The sequence below is a fragment of the Lontra canadensis genome, unplaced genomic scaffold, assembly GCF_010015895.1.
Source record: "Lontra canadensis isolate GAN:19392208 unplaced genomic scaffold, GSC_riverotter_1.0 scaffold60, whole genome shotgun sequence".
In the NCBI taxonomy this organism is placed as follows: domain Eukaryota; kingdom Metazoa; phylum Chordata; class Mammalia; order Carnivora; family Mustelidae; genus Lontra; species Lontra canadensis.
The window spans coordinates 5,938,432-5,958,776 of record NW_022631054.1 but is presented as its reverse complement, the minus strand read 5'-3'; the positions used below and the strand labels follow the sequence as shown (position 1 = coordinate 5,958,776).

The 20,345-nt window shown below is 41.8% G+C and overlaps 1 protein-coding gene across 1 annotated transcript; it reads left to right on the top strand.

Annotated features, from left to right (window-relative positions):
- Positions 1–1,205: 1,205 nt before the first annotated feature.
- On the top strand, positions 1,206–16,898 carry RRAGC (Ras related GTP binding C). Its single transcript, XM_032877320.1, has 7 exons — positions 1,206–1,524; positions 3,266–3,469; positions 4,439–4,638; positions 7,184–7,298; positions 8,357–8,499; positions 10,825–10,973; positions 15,359–16,898. Exons 1-7 carry the CDS (start codon positions 1,288–1,290, stop codon positions 15,508–15,510), a joined length of 1,200 nt encoding a protein of 399 aa, XP_032733211.1. The 5' UTR covers positions 1,206–1,287; the 3' UTR covers positions 15,511–16,898.
- Positions 16,899–20,345: the final 3,447 nt, after the last annotated feature.

Sequence of the window (20,345 nt, the reverse complement as noted above, 5' to 3'; positions counted from 1 at the left end):
AGAGATTGGACTAGATGACCTCTGAGGATGTGTCCTACCTTCAAAGTATATATTCAGATGTAACTAAGTCCCAGACCTGGCAAGAAAATGCTTTCCTTTCATAATCTAGAAGTTAAAGTCTTTGGAAAATCAGCGCCACCGCCATCACCTCCATTTTAAGACGAGGCTCTTGTTTCGTCAAATTTCCAATTCTAAAGCCTGATTGTCCAGAGTGAAAATTCCTCTAGCTTTCTCAAACCAATCTAGTGAAAACATTTTAGTTTTCTTTCATTATTCATTCCTTTGGTCTGTAAGCTGAAGGTCACAGCAGATGTAATGTTCTATGGGGTCAGGGAAGGATAAGTTACATGCAAAGCAGACTGGGTGTGGAAAAGGGGAAACTGAGTCCTTTTGATTTTGAAGTGGTAGTAGTAACCACCGTCTGATTTGCTGAAGAGGGAGGATAAGCTGTTCTAGCTTGGCTGCATTTACTTTCCTGCTACATGCTAGATCGAACTGTATCACACCCTGACTCTGCCTTTGGTTGAGGCTTTACCTTCACTCAGGCTGGCTCCTCCTCCCTATCCCGGCATATCCCAACCACATCCATCCATCTAGACCTGCTCAGACGCCACTTCCTTACAGACTTTGTCACCCTCCCAACTCCCGAGCATTTTTACCTGTACCTTTGACCTTTACACTTCATATCTCGTACCGAAGCTACTTACGCAGAGATCCGAGCTCTATTAATCTCCAAGCAACATGAGAGCAGGCAGGGTCCGAGTCCGTTTCAGTTTTTGTGTCCCTTGTCCCCCCCCAGGACATCGCGGGCATCAGTAAATACTGGTTGGGCGAGTACCGTTGTAGGAGCACAATCAGTTCTTTCCGCAAATGCCCAGAGAGCATCTCCCGTTGCGACGGCCTCCAGAGCTCCCAAGGAGGCAGAAAGGCGGCGAGGAGCAAGGCGCGTGGCTGGGCAGGACCGAGGTGCTCCGTAGGGCGGAGGGCAGAGGGCTCGGCCGGCCGGGCCACCCTCCTCGTGACTCCTCCTCCCCCCTCCACGGCTCCAAGTCAGGTGATTCCGGGCACGTGACGGGCACCACCTACCTTGCTGCTCCCGAGTGGCAGCTCGGGCGGCCAATGAGAGTCTGGGTCTCGGCGCGGAGCCTATGAGAGTTGGGCTCTAGGGGGCGGGCCGCGCGGCGGTGGCGGCTGCCGGGGGCGGCGGCGGCGGCGGACTGGGGAGGCGGCGGCCTGGCTTGGCCTGGCCTGGCCTGTCAGGGCGCGGGCGGCGGCGGCTCCAGCACCATGTCCCTGCAGTACGGGGCGGAGGAGACGCCCCTGGCCGGCAGTTACGGCGCGGCGGATTCCTTTCCGAAGGACTTCGGCTACGGCGTGGAGGAGGAGGAAGAGGAGGCGGCAGCAGCGGGCGGCGGGGTTGGGGCGGGGGCCGGCGGAGGCTGTGGCCCTGGGGGCGCTGACAGCTCCAAGCCGAGGATTCTGCTCATGGGGCTCCGGCGCAGCGGCAAGTCCTCCATCCAGAAGGTGAGTGCGACCGCGCGGGATCCCCCGGCGCCCCCCTCCCCCTCCTAGGGGCTTGGGTGGCCGCCGGCCGCGTTGAGGCGGGGGGCCAGAGGAGGGCGGCGGCCGGGGCTAGCCGGCCCGGCTGTCCCACCGCGCTTTTTCTGTCCTCTGGGGAGCGAGGCCAGAGGGGCGGCCCGGGGGAGGACCCCGACTCGGAGTCCACGCCCAAGTCAGCCGAGGCCAGGTGGGTCCCCGAAGGCGAGACTGGCTGGAGGGAGGCAGGTGCCGGTGGCACCGCCCGGGACCTCCGCCCCCTGAGACCCAGCCCCAGAGTCCTTTCCGAAACTGAGACGTATTCTGCAGTTCCAACTTGGAGAACTTGTCCGACTCCCTCCCCTGCCCCGATTTTGTGTATTCCTCTCACTTCAGGTGACCTGAGTTTGCGGGGCTTCCCAGGTGAGCCCCAGGGAGCAGCGTCAGGAAGAGCTGTAACTAAGTCACTGGCCGTTTTAATGCTTCCTACTACGAAGGAGAATTTAACATCGCTGGGGATTGGGGAGCTGTTATTCCACCAGTTTTATTTTTGGGGCCGGGCGAGTGTAATTGCTGGTTATAGTCCCTCCTGTTATGTGTGCAGATGCAAAAATTTTCTGAGACCTCGAGAATATTTGCAGATCTTTGTCAGGCCATTTGCTTTCACTTCGGGTCTGTCAGGAACGAACGGAGGGCTAGACCCTTTTTAGTAAGGGGGAAACCGAGGCAAGGTTGGCGTCCTCCATTAGCCACCCTCCTCACACACAAGTGAGCTGGTAATAAGACGCCAGATAACTGGTCTGTTGCCCTTTCCATTCCGTTGCAGAGGTCTATCTAAAATAAATCTGTGTGATGTTTTGTAAACATGATGGTTTTGAAAAGTAGCCTTCTAATGAAGTTACTGGATTACTGTGTTTTATTAACTTCTGATTTTACTGGATTGCTGGGTTTCATTTTCTCACCTCTACAGCAAATTTTGAGTAAATTCATGGTAGGGTTTTAGCAAACTGAATTTAATTCTTCTCCCTTGTTACTCATTGACTAAACTTTGGTAGTAGCTACCCAGTTTCCTTTTCTAGAAAGTAACAGTGAGAGACAAATTAGCCTTATGTTAGAGTTGTATGGATTGTGATTATCCTGATTCTTTACTGTTACTTTTACCATTTCTTTTCTCATGGGAGCAATCATTTCCCTGTCAACTCCTCTCCTGACTCCCCCACCCCCCAGTCATTTTCTACTTGGTATAATTACTGTCTTTTATTTCTTCCACAAGACTGCAAATTCAGTGAAGGCAGAGTCTAGGCAGTTACCTTTGTAATTCTCAGAGCCCGATAGAGGCATTTCGGTAAGTTTTCAGTGAACAAAAATTCTTAAACTTTAGCTCTAAGCTTTTACGATATTAAAGCAGGTTTTGGGAGAATTAATACAGTTTAACAGAAAATAAAATGAATTGACAATGAAAGACATTGCTGCTACTAGGATTTACTATGTGCAGAGAAAATAGCAGAAAAGTTTCAGCTCCAGAATAGGTTTGATGGAAAGTAATTTGGTGCCTTCTCATTTCTCAGAAGTAAAAGGATAGTGTATACTGATGATACACCATTCACTTTTTATCTCTTTTAAAATTCTTGCTATAGGATCAAATCCTTTATATGTTAATTCAGGGTCGAATTTTGAACTTTAAGTACAAAGTTGAATAGTCATAAAATTATCTTCTTTCTTTTAACAGGTGGTGTTTCATAAAATGTCACCCAACGAGACTCTCTTTTTGGAAAGTACCAACAAGATTTATAAAGATGACATTTCCAATAGCTCCTTTGTGAATTTCCAGATATGGGATTTTCCTGGACAAATGGACTTTTTTGACCCAACTTTTGACTACGAGATGATCTTCAGGGGAACAGGAGCATTGATATATGTCATTGATGCACAGGTAGTAGGAATAATGTTTATTTCTTTTTTCTGCTGTCAAAAGATGTAGACACAAAGGGAAGGTGTTTATCTTCTTTATCATGTGCTTCTTGCAGCTTATTTCTTTGCTGGTAGGTTTCCTAGCAGTATGGGAGATGGAGCTGCAGAGGTGTGCAGGCATGCCGTTGTGTGGTGCAGAATATGAGATGATTAGGAGATAGTGGCTTATTCTCTTTTGAGTTCTAGTTAATGAGCAGTTTTCCACTTTTATTTGTTAATAGTGGATATTGCTATACTTCATTAACTATTACAATAGTGATGTCACTCACTGGAAAGATCCTCTCGGTGCCCATAATCTAATGAGGAATAGGAGAACTGAGTCAGTAAATACTAAAGTGAATAGTTTTCTTGGTTGTCCAAATTGAGTTTGACTCAACAAGCGTTTATTGAGGGCCTAGCTTGTGACAAGCCCTGAGATGAATGGGACATGTCCTTGACCTTAAGAAGCTTAAACATTGGTGAAGAGTGCTTTCTGATTGAGAGGCTCTGTAATTGAGGCTTTCACATACATGATCCAATTTAATTTATTCTTTACAATACTGTGAGGTAGGTATCGTAATTCCAATTTTATGGATGAGTAAACTGAGATCACAAGTTTAAGCAACCTGCTTAAAGTCACACATCTAATAAATGGCAGAGCTGGGATTACTTTTAAAAAATTCTATTGGGAAGAAATGTCCATTTCCTTTTCCTTTTCTTATATTAGCAATATAAAAATTATAAGCATTAACTTGGTAAATGAATTTTTTTATCTGGAGAGATTAAAGATTTAGAGAGATGAGGTTAATGTATTTGAATGTTTGGAGTATTTGTGAATAATTAGTATAGTATATTTTCTGTGGTTGGGGAAAGAGGTGGTTTGAGGCTTTCTTAATTCGTTACTGACTTTTACCAGATTTCTTTTTAAAAAATATTTTGTTCTGACTTACAGGATGACTACATGGAGGCTTTAACAAGACTTCACATTACTGTTTCTAAAGCCTACAAAGTTAACCCAGACATGAATTTTGAGGTTTTTATTCACAAAGTTGATGGTCTGTCTGATGATCACAAAATAGAAACACAGAGGGACATTCATCAAAGGGCCAATGATGACCTTGCAGATGCTGGGCTAGAAAAACTCCACCTTAGGTAACAACATGTGTGTTTGATATGAGAGCCCTGAAAAATGTTTAAATGTATTCCCATCTCTGTCATTACAAACACGTGGCTTTCTGTAACTGGTATGCCCTTCCCAAATCTGTAATATTCTTGATCTCTTCTTTGTTGAATTCAGTTTTGGGAGCCTGATGGTATTTGAGAAGTTACTTTCCCAGTTTTTTGCATTTTCCTGGAGATTGAAGTCATGTGAAGTGTTTTCATTGGTGCTTTTAAAAATTCATCTCAGGAGACTGGAATCAGCCTCTTTCCTCATGGCATAAATCTATTTTGGGACTCCCCTCTCTTGATTTCATCATTTATTTATTTATTTTCATTTTGCTTCAGTTCAAGGACTCTGTCACAGTTGTTGTAGAACTCTGTAGCTGGAGTCTTCACAGTATTTTTTTTCAGTAGGAAGAGCATTTTAAAGAGGCACCTGTTCGAGTCTGGACTTTGATGTACCTTGTGTATGTTTTTAAAAACAGTTTATGCTTTTATGAATCTCTGAAGTTTGGGTTAGGTGAGTTTGTTCTATAAATCTGTTTAGGGTTCCTATTAGGTTTAAAGAACTGCTGATTCATAACTAAATACCATGAAGAAAGTATCATTAAAGAACAAGTACTAGATAGGATTGATGATTTATGTGCTTGTGTTCTGGAAGTGTGTGAGGAATATTTTCTATATTTTATATTTTTTTGGAGGTATAAGTAGATATGAGTAATAAAAAGTACCCAAGAAAATGTTCTCTTGATATAAACAGCTTAAAGGGGAAGCAGGGGAGAGACACACATGTAGCTATTTCCTTATCCCTGGTCTGTTACAGTGACTTCCTTAAAGGCTCAAGCCACCCCTCATCCCTACCCCTAATATTCCCTAGGGCCTCAGGTGCCAGGGTCTTTCAGTTATTCTAGGAAGTCATGTAGAAAAAGTGTCATTGATCTGTAGTTTGGATTGAAATTTTAAAATATTTATCAGTAATTCATGCTTTAAAAAAATTAGCAATATTTGTAAGAGAAAGTGGAAGTGCCTCCCTGTGAAATTCCTCAGTCTCACTTTTTGGGAATCTACACTTAACAATGGATTTTAGGCTGTGATTGTCCTGTGTTCCCTAAGGCACATGGGAATTCTCCTAATCCCCTTCCTTGTCCCTTTTTGGGGCATCCCACCGCAGAGGTACACGCCATCCCTTTCTCTAGTTTCTTACAGGACCCTAGGCCTTGTTAACCTCTGAAGATTCTTTGCATCGAGCTTTTATTAATTACTAGCATGCGTGTGGATTAGGCTTTGTTCGATTTCTGGTTTCCAGAAATCCAATTTACTAAAATGCCCTGTGTCTTGTAGGGTTCTCCATGTCCCCATCTACTTCCAAGCCTCAGTCTCTGAAGGACCTTCCCACATTGCTAACCTTTTTGCCTAAAGGAAACAATAAAATATTCCGTTGTCCCTAGTGCTTGTCCCTGGTGCTTTTAGGAGGGGGGTCATCTTGGCCTCACTTGTTTCGTTGCTCATACATCTAGAGTCGAGCCGCATCTTGTATAGGGTTAGGTTCCTAGGTCTGCTTCCTGAAAGTGTTTTTAAATTGCCTGCCAAGTGTCATAGCTACAGTTCCGTGTTTCTGACTTTGTAATACGTACTTACAAATAAATAAGTAGAACAACTACATGATGAGGAGTATACTCCCTGAGCTAAAAATAGCAGGTAAAATTGTATTAAAATGTGAAAGGTCTCTCTTTTTCATATGTGTTTTGTTAAATCTATGGCTTTTACTTCTCCACTATATGTCCTTTTAGGCAGATTCCTGTTCCATTCCTATGCTTAATAGGGCCCCAGCTCCTATTCTTCTAATTATGTCATTTACATAAATTCTGAGCATCAGCTGTGTTCATTTGTTTATTGAACAAATATTTATGAGCACTGTTCAGGTCAGTGGGGTTGTAGCTATGAGCAAGACCGCCAAAGTCTCTGTCCTCATGGAGTTTACATTCTGATGAATGAGACAGCTCAAAAGCACTTACAAATAAACATGTAGTGTAATTTTAGGTACTTATCAGTGCTATGAGGAGAAATTAGGGAAAAGGGCTGCTGTTTTAGGTAGGAGGGTCAAGAAAGAGCTTTCTGAAAAGATGGCATTTTTGTAGAAACCTGAATTACATTCTTACTGAATAAATGTCACCCCTCTTTATGCTCCCTCTTGGTTTTTATCTTGGTCTTTGTCAGTTATGGGCTTAAGAAACCAGGTTGTTTGGATCAGGTTGCAAAGACTTAGGTGAATATTCAGGTTCCTCCATCTGAAAATGCTTTCCTGGGTACTAGGAAATTGCCCTGTTTTGTAAATGCTGTAAAGAGATGGATGGTTACAAGCCAGGTGGGGAAGCTGCATTTGTCTTCTTGAACAGTGGGGATGACAGGTGAGGTAAAAAGGCTTTATTTGAACTTAGTGAAATCAAATGTTAAGCAACATAAAATTTTATATTTTATAATTGTCACTGAACTTAAGATATGTTTCAAATTAATCAAATTGTGTTGTGTTTTTCAGCTTTTATTTGACTAGTATCTATGACCATTCAATATTTGAAGCCTTTAGTAAGGTGGTACAGAAACTCATCCCACAACTGCCGACCTTGGAAAACCTATTAAATATCTTTATATCCGTAAGTGAGCTAATTCACTGTAGTTTCTAATTCCATTTTCTTGAATATATTTGCGTTATCAAATTCTCCAAAAAAATGTCTTGCCTTAGTCTGAATCAGGCCAAAAGGCTAATGACACACTTAACATGTAAAACAAATCATAAGAACACTTTAAAAATGGGCTTATTGAACACTTACTAAAAATGAGTTATTTTCTGAGTTCTTTCCTTAGTGCTCACCCTTTTGATCTTAAAATGAAGTGAAAAATTTCTTCATACTTTCTTAATTAATAAAAACCTCCATGATAAAAAGAAAAAATCTTTATGACATCTGTTTCCTGAATGGAGAATAGTAACTGGAAAAGTCTGGGTTTTGGGAATTTGACTCCTGCTTAATCTCTGCTTTATAGGAGGTCACATTGAAAAATTGATCTTTTCCTTTCCTTGCTAACTATAATCTAAGTATCATATTTCACTTTTCTTATTTTGAGGATTCAGCTTAATAAAAGAGGATATTCCTTCAATAAATACAACATTCAACTATTATATTTTCTAGACATTACTTTTAAGAGCTCAGGGTGTAGGGGTCCCCAGTTCTTTTGGGCTTTTGGGTTGTGCTAGATGTTGACATCAAACTAATTCTTTTATGTTTTGCTAATTGCCACAGAATGCCTTTCTGGTGGCAAGGTCATTTAAATCAGAGGTTGATTATTGTGACGAAAAAGGATTATTGAAAATGTAGCATGGCTTGATTTTTGGAGGATTTTTTTTTTGTTAACTTTTCTGATGGTATCTTAGCAAGTAATTCATTTAATTTGAGGAGGAAGAAAAATCTAATTTAATGCAATTAATTCAGTCAGTAAATCAGAGCAGAGACATGATTCCACTTTTATTCTTTGGATAACAGAAGTGTCAACCACATACTGTTTGATTCTTTGGTACTGAGTTATACAATTAAATTGTCTTTGTGTATTAATCCGTAATTTGTCTTTGTGTATTAATCCGTAATTTCAGGATCTTAGTTAAATTACAAATTTTGATTCTTGAAACTGAATACTTCTCCAATTTTGTTTTTCCTAGAATTCAGGTATTGAAAAAGCTTTCCTCTTCGACGTTGTCAGCAAAATCTACATTGCAACAGACAGTTCTCCTGTGGATATGCAATCTTATGAACTTTGTTGTGACATGATTGATGTCGTAATTGATGTGTCTTGTATATATGGGTGAGTTGTGTGTGTGTGTGTGTGTGTGTGTGTTTGCAAAATCTCAGACATACTGAAGACTACCAGTTTAGTTTGTCAGAGGGATTAATTTTTGAGGCCTCTAGCAGGTACTGTATAGAGTGGAATTGTTCTGACCATAGTGCTTCCACTTGGAGCTTGATTTCCCTGTAGATGGACTGCTAGGTTATACTGCTTCAGAGGATGGGTAAGAGTAGTTGAAAAACTGTGCTAGTGCCAGATTTAATTATCACTGAAAGTTTCTCCTACCATTATTTGGGGGGCTTGCACTATATCTTTTCCCTTAGGGACTCTGCTAGATCAAAAAGGTAGATTAATGTATTTTGAATAACAGAGTAAGTACTGGTTCCTAATTTAACTTCAGGCTTTATGAAAATGAGGGATCCTAATCTTTCAGAGAGCCAAGAGACAAGGAAATCAGAATTTTGGGTGTCAGAAGGACTTAAACATAGAAAAATTTGACCCATACGTGAGTTTCCAAAATAAATTTCTAAAATGTAAACTCTTTCTTTATGTAAATTCACCAAACTTCATACAGAGATTTATAAATGCCAGCAAAGGTATGATTTTGTGGAATAGTCCAGAGGATGAATGAAAACTTTGGAGAATTACTGGTATTTCAAAAGCCAACAACTTCTGTTGCTTCTGATAGCCCTAATCCCCCCAGTGTGTTAACGTCAGCACTCCCAAGGCACTTTCTGATGCTCTAACATAACCTTTGCTTTCCGTGTCCTTTATCTGTTCCCTTTTCCGCGTGGTCTGAACTCTTCTTTCATCTCTCTGTTCTTTCCCTTCACCTTGGTCTCTCAGCCTAATTTGTTGGTGTCTTTCTCCAGCTGACTCAATAGGAGAATGCATTTCTCTCACATGTTCTTTACCTATTTCTGTCTTCTATTTGTTTCTCACTTTTGTGGTTACATGCTCTCCTTTGCTCTTTTTCCATAATGAAAATGTGATTTTTTTTTGTTACATTACTCAGTACAGCTTCATGTTCCCATTCCTCATTTTAAAAATGGATGAATAGAACACTTGTTTTTTCTTTAAAAGAAATCAAAATTTCATAACTGCTTTTTTATAATTTAAAAATCAAAATTAGCTGCAAAATTTTTTTCAGTGTAAGGTACATTGTAAAATACATTTTATGTTATATGCTACATTATAAAAGAGAAGAAAAAATATCCATTATCTCATTCGTAACACAATCCGTGCATGCAGTGTGCTGTATTTTATTATATTTGCTTCTTACTCGGCTCTTGATTTACATCTTTTGAAGGAGAACTACCTATAATTCTGACAATTCTAGTAAAAACAATAGCTTTCAGACCCTGAAGGCTCACTTTGTAAGCATCAGGATTCCACAATATCTTTGATAGACTGTATTAATTTTAGTTTTTATACTTAACTCCTTTTTCACTAATGGCAGTTTTCTTATGTTAGGTCCTTTTTTATTTGTATACTCTGTCAGTACAGATTAAGGTGAGGGAAGGTTTGAAACCTGTGTTCCCTGTGTCCTGGGTAAACAAGATGAAGACGTGCATGTATGGAATACTGCATCCTCGTCTGGGAACCCGATTTCTTTCTTTTTTTTTTTTTTTTAAAGTAGGCTCCACTGTAGAGCCCAATGTTGGGCTTGAACTCATGACTCTGAGATCAAGCCCTGAGCTTAGATCAAGCGTCACACTCCTAACCAACTGAGTTCCAGGCACCCCTGGGAACCTTCTTTCTTTCTTTTTTTTTTTTTTTTTTTTAAAGATTTTATTTATTTATTTGGCAGACAGAGACCACAAGTAGGCAGAGAAGCAGAGAGGCAGAGAGAGGGGGGAAGCAGATTCCCTGCTGAGCAGAGAGCCCGATGCGGGGCTTGATCCCAGGACCCTGAGATCATGACTTGAGCCGAAGGCAGAGGCTTAACCCACTGAGCCACCCAGGTGCCCCATGGGAACCTTATTTCTTAAATGAGAACTTCTGTTGCCATATATTTAAGCCAGTATTTTTTCTGTTTTTTTTTCCCCCGCTTAAAGATTATTTATTTATTTGACAGACAGAGATCACAAGTAGGCAGAGAGGGCGGGGGGAAGCAGGCTCCCTGCTGAGCTGAGAGCCCAAAGTGGGGCTCGATCCCAGGACCCTGAGATCATGGCCTGAGCTGAAGGCAGAGGTTTTAACCCACTGAGCCACCCAGGCGCCCCCAGTATTTTTTCTTAAAGACACTTTGGAAACTGAGTGGAAAGACTTGTTATTGTGCAAATTAAATGTGACAGAATACCTCACTGGGAAACCTGTAATGAATACTTTCTTTTAAAACAGGTTAAAGGAAGATGGAAGTGGAAGTGCTTACGACAAAGAATCTATGGCAATTATCAAGCTGAATAATACGACTGTCCTTTATTTAAAGGAAGTGACTAAATTTTTGGCACTGGTCTGCATTCTTAGGGAAGAAAGTTTTGAACGAAAAGGTAATGGCATTTTAAAAGGCCGTTTTTATATTAAATTCTTTGTAAAATGTATTAGGTTCTTGAAAATCAGAGAAACTAATATTGCAGTGTTAAATGCTTATCAGCTCAAACTGCTCTTGTCCCTTCCTCTCCATATATAGTCCAGACTTGTCCTTCTTTTGATCTTTTATGTTAGTAGGTATTTAATTCCAACCTTTCTTATTTTGGGTCATTTTAATACATGTCTCAACGCCTGCGGTTGGGCTTCTACCCACACCTGCTTACAGAAACGATTCTTGGGCATGTTGCCAGCTCACGTTCTTTCTACATGCAGCGGCCTTTCCTCATTCTGTAACCTCTTCAGCCTTCTCCAGCATGTGACCTGGCCAGTCTCTCTTTGCTTGACGTTTCCTTCTCCCTTTGCTTCCCTAAAGCTGAGCTCTCCAAGTTATTTTATGTATTTGTTTCTCTGATCTCTTTGGTTTCTTTCGTTTTTCTCAGTTCTGAGTGTTTTTCAGAGCCATGTCTTTGTGCTTGCTTCTTCACTTACTCTCCTGCTCAGCTCTTCCAAGCCATGGTCACTTAATTTTCTCTATGTGGTTGATTAAAAAATTGACCTCCCCAGTTCTGACTTGGGCCCATATTCCAGCCCCATGTTTGGAGCTGTTAGTAAGACATTTTCTCTTAAATATTTGATTATCATCATGTACGTGGTGTCAGAACTGACGACTGTTCCCCCTCTGCTTCCTGACCCTCTTGGCTACCCTGGTGGTGTTACCTGTTACATTGCCTGGCGTCCAAGCTCGGATACCTTGTAGTCAGGTGATTGTGTGGTGGCACTGTGAAGGGGCCGTTGCAGGTCATTTCCCAGAGGGCATTCTGTGTTCCCCCTTTCCCATTCTTTTCCTATATTTATGTTGACTCTTCACCAAATCTTGTTTCTTGGGTTTCCTTTCCATTCCCACTGTCAGTCCAGGCCCTCATCCCTGCAGGCCCATGGTTGGCCACTAATGTCCTGCTTGAGGTGACGCTCTCAGCACGTGTTTTGAGGGGCTCCTATATGTATTGTCTTTTATTAGCTTTCAGAAAGTTGCTTTCATCATATTATTTAAATACTCAGGGATCTCTCACCGCTCTCTGTTGTTCAGTGCTACAAGTGCCTGCTCTGTGGTCTGTTTTTTTAAATTTAATGTTGTACGAATTAATATTTCACTAATGTTAATATTAATGAACTATATCCAGTACACAAGATTTTTGGATAAACAAGAACGTGCATATTCACCTTTGAGCTTCGGAACCAAAACGTGGCAGAGACATGGTTGTCATTCATGTATGTGTCGCATTGGAAGTCTTTTTTGGTGCTATGTTGAATGTAGTATCTAATTTTCCCATGTATGATGTATTTTACTCCATATCTTCCTTAACCAGTATAGAGTTTTGTATCGTGTATCTCTGTGTAAACGCTGTAAAAATGTAAGCAGTCTTCTGCAACTAGCTCTCCTCACTTAAGGTCTTTTTTGAGATTTATTTGTGTTGTTAACATGTAGCTTTAGTTCATTCATTTTCATTCTACACCATATTCTGTGGATCGAATATACCACAATTTACTTTCTTTCTGCTGGACATTTAGGTTATTTTTAAAATCACAGAGAGCTTTGCAGCAAATACTCAGATGGAGCAAATGAACATGTTTGCCTTTGCACATGTAAGAATATGTTTAGTAGTGGAATTTATAGAGATGTGTTCATACATCTCCAGCCTTATTAAACATTGCTCTCCAATCTGGCTTTCCCATTTCGGCCCCAGTAGCACTGTGTAGGAGTTCTTGTCACTTCATGTCCTTGATAATGCTTGTCGGTCTGGTAGGTGTAAAATGGATCTCATTTGGTTCTAATTTTTACTTCTTTAATCACTAGTTAGAGCAGGCGTTTTCCTTGTGGCAGGTACCTTTTATGCCAGTTCAAGATTGTTCTTTGGTAATTTACCTGTTCACATACTTTATTCTTTTTGTGCTTCTTAGTTATTTTTCTCCATTCTAGTCTTAAAAGTTAAAAACAGGCACCGGGGTGGCTCAGTTCATTAAGCATCTGCCTTTGGCTTGGGTCATGATCTCAGGGTCCTTGGGATGGAGCCCCTTGTCGGGCTCTCTTCTCAGCAGGGAGTCTGCTTCTCCCGCTCCCTCTGTACTCTCTCTCTCACTCTCTTAAAGGTAAATAAATAAAAATCTAAAAATAAAAAAAGTTAAAAACAAAACCGTTTTTGGTTACAGAAGTTTTCGAATATATACAAAGGTAGAGCAACACAGTGAGTGCCCATATAGCCATCGTCCTACGTCAGCAGTTCCCAGCATATGGTCAGTCTCGTGTTCTGTTTATCCTACCAGCAAAGTTATTATTTTTTACTGTCAAACATAAAAAAGTAGAGAAGATAACAGAATAAACCCCTTTTATCTCCCAGATTGGATAATTATAAAAATCATAGCCAATCTTTCTTCTTTCTGTACCTCTTTCTCTGCTGGGTTATTCTAAAACAAATCTCTGATGTGATCAAATAATTTTGTCTCTACAGATTTCAGCAGGAGTCTCTACAAGATAGCATTCTTTCTTAAAACATAACGATGCCAATAATAAAAAAATGAGCAATGATTTCGTAATAACATCAGATCTCTGGCTAGTGTTTGGGTTTCCCTGGTGGTCAGTTTTATTTTACCATTTTCACAGAAGTCATTTTTAATGTAGTTGAACTTACCAAAACCTTTTTTTTTTTTTTTTTAAAGTTTTATTTACTTATTTATTTGACAGAGACAGAGAGCACAAGCAGGGAGAGCAGGGAGGGAGAAGGAGAAGCAGGCTGCCTGCTGAGCAGAGAGCCCAACATGGGGCTTGATCCTAGAACCCTGGGATCATGACCTGAGCCTAAAGCAGATGCATAACCCACTGAGCCACCCAGGTGCCCCCTTACCAAAACTTTTATAGCTTTTTTTTCTTCCTGAGTCTGAAGGACCTCCGGGATTTGACTCTAATCTCCTTAGTCAGACTCGATTCCCAGTACTTCCCAGCGAGAATTCTCTGCCCCTATCTCCAATCACTCCAGTTTCTTTCCTGTCTTTACCTGTGCTGTGTTCTCATTGCCAGCTCTCTGCTGTTTTTTTTGTGATATTGTTCTCTTTCCGGCCTAATTAAACTGTGCCTGTATCCCCAAAGGCTGCCTTTGCCCTGCACTGGGCTCTCCTTCCTATAGACTTCTGTGACATCTTTAGTCATTTTGACACCATATTGTTTTGATCTGTTTTTTTGCGTGGTTGTCTTCGTGTTCCAGTACTCTCAAGGGCATTTATGCTTCTCTTTCTGATCTGCCATTCTTCTGACATCTTTTCTTAAGGCAGACCTCGTGGTCCAGAATGGCTGCGTGTTCCAGACAGTAAGGAGGAACAAGGCTGGGGAAAGAATACATCCTTTTGCTTTTAAGGAAATTTCGCAGAGGTCCCACGTGCTTCCACCTATCCCAGTGGCCAGAATTGGTCCTGTAGCTGTACATAGTTACAAGGAAGGCTGGGAAGTACAATGTTTTAGCTGAGTATCATTGTGCTCATCAGAAATTGGGTTTCCGGGGCGCCTGGGTGGCTCAGTGGGTTAAGTCTCTGCCTTCGGCTCAGGTCATGATCTCACAGTCCTGGGATCAAGCCCCGAATCTGGCTCTCTGCTCAGCAGGGAGCCTGTTTCCCTTCCTCTCTCTCTCTCTGCCTGCCTCCCTGCCTACTTGTGATCTCTCTCTCTCTCTCTGTCCAGTAAATAAATAAAATATTAAAAAAAAAAATTGGGTTTCCATTACTACGGAAGAAGGGGGAAAAGTAGATTTTCGGTAGGCAACTGGCTATTTCTATCCCAAAACAGAACTGTTTGACCAGAATCTTATTTGGAAGCCAGTTCATGAAATATCGAAGGAGCTGCATTGCCTGGAGAGAGCAGGTGTAGGCTGCCTGCGGCTCTCGCTGGTGGGCCTCTCTGCTACCTCCAGACCCCATGACGGCCCTGGGCAGGGTGCCCATCTCCTGCTCCTGCCGTTCCCTTCAGCTCTTCACGGGCTGCCTGAAAGACTTAGGAAAGGAAAAAGCTTGGTGATTTGAAAAGTATTTTACTTTCCCTTCAGATTTTATTGTAGATTTTCTTGGCAAATTTACCTTCCTGATGGATTTATTTATTTACTCAGCTCATTCCCAGGCCCCAGTGGTAACCAGTGTTAACAGTTGGGATATATGCTTTATCATGTTTCTAGCAGAGAAAATTCCTCAGTTGGATGTGTGTTTTTTAATACACAACCGATTTTCTTCTGTCACCAAATATTTCCTAGTAGATAATGTCACAGTTGACATTCAAGGGGTCTGATCTTCTTTTTCTCTCTTGCAGGTTTAATAGACTACAACTTCCACTGTTTCCGGAAAGCTATTCATGAGGTTTTTGAGGTGGGTGTGACTTCTCACAGGAGCTGTGGTCACCAGACCAGCGCCCCCAGCCTGAAAGCGCTGACACACAATGGCACGCCGCGAAATGCCATCTAGCCTGAATTCCAGCTGTCGGGGCTCTGTGCCAGCTTACTCTTCACTCCAGGGTCAGACGCCATGTGCTACAGGACAGGGGAGCTGCCACTTGTGGGAATCCTGGTGCCTGTCCCACTAGAGACAAGGGGGAGAGTTTCTCATTTGGATGAAAACCCCTTCAACCAGTGGTGTGCAACTGAAGCTACTATTTCTTTTTTTTTAAAAATGGCAAAAAAAAGAATTCTAGAGACCACAGAACTCAGTGTGTCTTTCTCCTCTTTGGGGTCCTGTTTTAAGTAGTTGGGATATTTTGGACCTGGAGATAACACCACTTACCCATCCTTACCAGAGATTGTTGCTGTCAATTACCAGTTGGAAATAATAGAAAGAACTGAATTTTTATATGCTTCACTTAGGTTTTCATTTGAGTAGTCTCTCAAAATCCTGCCTTGCTTAAGTTCTAACACTGCCTCTCAGATTTCAATTTTGGACATTGCACACCCTAAGACGTTTTAAATGCATTTGCTTGCTAACTCAGAAGACACATGGTCTGACCGCAGCAAAGGACATTCCTGTATTTGTTACTGAAGAAGCGAGAAAGTTTTATGCTGCATCAGGTCGAGAGCGAGGCTCATCAGTGGCTGCTGCGTTAATTCTCTCGGAAGTGTTGAAGAAACTTTTTAAAACAGAAGAAAAAGTTTGTACCTTGTTTGGGGTACCAGATATCTGGGTTCTTTCTCCTCCATTAGATAAGTGATCATGATCAGTGTAACGAAGGGAATTTAAAAAATTTGTTTTCCCCACAATCTCCTCCTCTTAGGGGAGAAACTCATTATGTCATTGAAATATTTAGCTCACTTTTCTTTAGATGTGGTACCAGCCACTATGTACCTTTTATTCTAAGCTATCTAGATTCTTTACGAATTGCTGTTTCGTTGGCCATGAATGACCCTAAGGCTCTGGTGGGCTGTCCACTGGGAGTTGGAGAGAGCACATGGCGCCACAGCATGTGACATTAAACAGACTTTGTCTCCAGTATTCTGACACCGAGTGTCAACTGTGGTACTTTCTTCACCTAGGATATTAATTCATAATTGTTTCTTTTTGTTGATGGTTGATACCCTGTCCATTGATTTAAAGTGACCCATTATTTTTACTCGACATGCCCAGTAGTCCTGTGTTCCAAAGCCACTGGACCACTTGAGTACATAAGTGCCACTGTTTAATGAAATATGTATATTCAGGTCTGTAAACCTAACAGTGTGACTTGGAGTGCTTCCTGCAGATGATTCTGACTGTTGAGTATTTACATGGACCATGGTGATATCCAAAAGAAAATGCTTTTATATTTATAGATTATTTCACTGAACTATATAAAATGGGTATCAATAAATGTATTTACTCCAAAATCAGTTTTTTATTTGCCTCCAATATGAGGAGGGTGGGGTGTTGGGACATTGGGTTGTCTCACTTTACCATTCTATCCATTTCTTTTGCTGCTTCATATGGTAACATGTTACATGTGTTAGGACTTCAGGCTCTGTCCCGATGCAGGAATTTCATGCCCCGTGTCCAGACATCTCTCCTGGCCCATTTCTGCTTAGGGTAGGTGGTCCAGGCCTAGGTGAAAATGGTTTTTTGGTTGTGGTGTTTCATACCAACAGATCTGTCTCGTGGTGAGGAATATGCAGGGCCTGGCGTAACTGATGCGTTATAGCCAAGCCAGGAAGGGGTAAGGAGATGAATTAGGTAGGACACCATGTTAAAATTTCTACCAGTGCCAGCTTGTTTGTTCTTCCAGTTCCTGGGATACTGATTATTGACCCTTAAATGTCAGTTAGGTGGGAACTAAATTGATTGGGGTAAAGTATGCATTAGTTTATAGAAGGGAGGGAAGGTATTTAGAGGTTGAAAGATCTTACAATTTTCATCATCAGATTACTTTAGAATTCAATTTTAAAACTTTGAAATGGAAATCACAGAAGCAGATTAAAAGATAGAACCTCTTAAAATATTATCTAATCCCATATCCTTTTCCAAATTTAGGGAAGCTGAAGTCTGGAGGAGTAGAGAAGCTTGTCTAGAGTTATAGATAGGATGACCATATAAATTCACCAGGATACTGTTGAGAGTGGAAGGGATGCCATTCATAATGATGCCAGAGTGACCGGTGAGCACCGGTGCTGTCCTGGTAAATCAATGTTGGCCAACCTAGTCCTGGATGTAGCTCGTGCGCGGTGGGGCCTGTGCGCTGGCTGTGGCTGCCCAGCATGGCCTGCCTGTATCTTCAGCCTCATGCTGCTGTTGTTTCAATGGAGATAATGTCCGAAGATGAATATAACCATGGCACCTGGGTGCCCAAGAATTCTTTCTTTCCCCGATTGCTGTGGAAAATTATAAATTCAGGGGGTGATGTAGGGGAAAACTTGAAAAGTGGTGAAATAACAGCAAGTGAATGAGGGAAACAACTTGGGATTAATGGAAATGGAAGAATCCTTTAAAACTATTAAGGGGGTTTGCCTGTTCGTTGGTTCCAGGCTACCTTGGAGAGCACTGCTCCAGACGGCTAAATAAAACCTTTATAATCTGCTGCTGCAAGCAATTACAGCCGTTTCACTTCCTCTCCCATTTACTCACACCAGTCTCAACATAGACACACACAATGTAGTCCCAATATAGAATGCTGAAGGTATTTGTGAGTTAATTTCACCTCCACATTTTGAGTTCTGTGCTTTGTATTACAGAGAAACGATTTTAAAGATAAAATTAAGATAGTTACAAGCTTTGTTGTTGGGGAAAGCAATGTGTGTGGATTTGGCCTGTTTCAGTTTGCAAATGCTGAAAGCTTTTCTGATTCTATCCAAAAGAGATTATTAGTGAATATTGTTACTATTTTCCATCTAAGCTAATAAAGTAACACCCCCCTTTTCCTCCTAGAGACCCTGAAGGAACATAGTCTTTAAAGGGAATGTGGGTGGCAGTTCGGCATGGCTGGAGTGTGTTTCCATTAACAGCATTTTCCCTGAACTGCTCCCACAAAGCTGGGGAGTCTGTGGATCTAAGAGCAGCCAGAAGAGATGTGAATTGGCAGCAGCGACTAGCATTATTTTAGGTGGTTTATATTATTACCTCACATAATCTTAACAGTACCTTGTGTTGTAGGGATTATATTCCTACTCTGAGGATGGGAAAACCGTGGCATAGAGATTCAATTGTGAATGGTGGAGTTAGAACTGGAAACTGTGCAGTTTGATTCTAGAATTTGTATCCTTTTTTTGTTGTTGTTAAGATTTTATTTATTTGACAGAGATCACAAGTAAGCAGAGAGGCAGGCAGAGGGAGAGAGAGAGAAGCAGGCTCCCTGCTGAGCAGGGAGCCCGATGCAGGGCTCCATCCCAGGACCCTGAGATCATGACCTGAGCTGAAGGCAGAGGCTTAACCCACTGAGCCACCCAGGCGCCCCTAGAACTTGTATCCTTAAACCACCACTTGACCTTGCTTTCCTAAGTAGGGAGGAAGGGTTCGCTTATGAGATGTTTTGTAGAAAAAATTCTACAGTCAAATTTTAGAAATTGCATTCTGTAGTCTCTTGGAAATTTACTGTTTTCAGTCCAGTATTAAAGGTTCTGAGAAGACTGCAGTAGAGAAGTTGTTTTACCTGGTTTGTATCCCATGTTCAGCGTCAGTGTGACACTAAGAAATGCCTATTCAAGCCGTGTATAAATACACCGAAGGACATTTCACTGAAATTTTTTACGTGGTTGGAAGTACGATTCCATCTTCCAAGTGTCTTTTTTTTTAAGCTTTATTTATTGGAGAGAGAGTGCGTGAACAGGAGGGGCAGAAGGAGAGGAAGAAAGAATCCCAAGCAGACTCCCTGCTGAGCTCAGAGCCCACACAGGATTTGACTCAGGGCTCAATCCCAATATCCAGGACTCCATCCCAGGACCCTGAGATCAGGACCTGAGCTGAAATCCAGCATCAGCGGCTTAACCAATGGAGCTATCCAGGCGCCCACATTTTCTAAGTGTCTCAATTCAACCTTCAGTGACCTGGTTGTCAATATTGTGACCTAATATTCAAGCCTGTGTATTTTCACAGTCGAGCCTAGTAGCTTGATCTGTTCTTTCAGCCTGGAATCTGTTTCCTTTGCCCTATAGACATCCTATTCATCCTAAGCTCAGTTTAATGCCAAATCCTCCCTAAAAGCCCTCCACCCACTCCGGTTTCCCCCATCTACTCCGCTCCCTCTGCACCTTGGACCTGGGTGGGTCTGTTCTCTGCTTTATTGGTAACTTGCTCAGCACCTGACCTTGTTGGTAGGGATGGGGAAGGCATATCCTCATATCCCACACGTTAAGAAAAACCCGTGCTCATTTAAATTCCCTTTCATGGGTCACCTGGATGGCTCAGTCAGTTAAGTGCCTGCCTTTGGCTCAGGTCATGATCCTAGGGTTCTGGGATGGAGTCCCGAGGCTCCCTGCTCAGCTGGTAGCCTGCATCTCCCTCTCCCACTTCCCTTGCTTGTGTTCCCTCTCTCGCTGCTGTCTCTCACTCTGTCAAATAAATAAATAAAATATTTATTTTAAAAAAAATGCCTTTCGTCTCAGCTTTGATGGGAAGGAGGGGATGCTCTTCTGGTCTGGGCAGCAACCTGCCTAGCCTCTTCACCTGGTTTGACAGTAGTGGCCGATGCCTTGCTGTTTGACCTCTAGGTGGCGGTGTTGTACTGTTCAAACACAGCCTTTAGCTTTCGGGGCACCGGCATACTTGGTATGCTCTGAAAGTTTAAATTGCCTGTTAATCACCCAAGTGTACACCCAACTTAGAGATCCAAAGAACTGCTGAAGTTACTT

What these genes read in the sequence shown, in the direction of transcription:
- RRAGC (XM_032877320.1), top strand. Translation starts at nt 1,288, where the DNA reads ATGTCCCTGCAGTACGGGGCGGAGGAGACGCCCCTGGCCGGCAGTTAC. An exon ending in CTAGAAAAACTCCACCTTAG is followed by an intron (nt 4,639 to 7,183) that starts GTAACAACATGT and finishes TGTGTTTTTCAG; the next exon opens with CTTTTATTTGACTAGTATCT. An exon ending in TATTAAATATCTTTATATCC is followed by an intron (nt 7,299 to 8,356) that starts GTAAGTGAGCTA and finishes TGTTTTTCCTAG; the next exon opens with AATTCAGGTATTGAAAAAGC.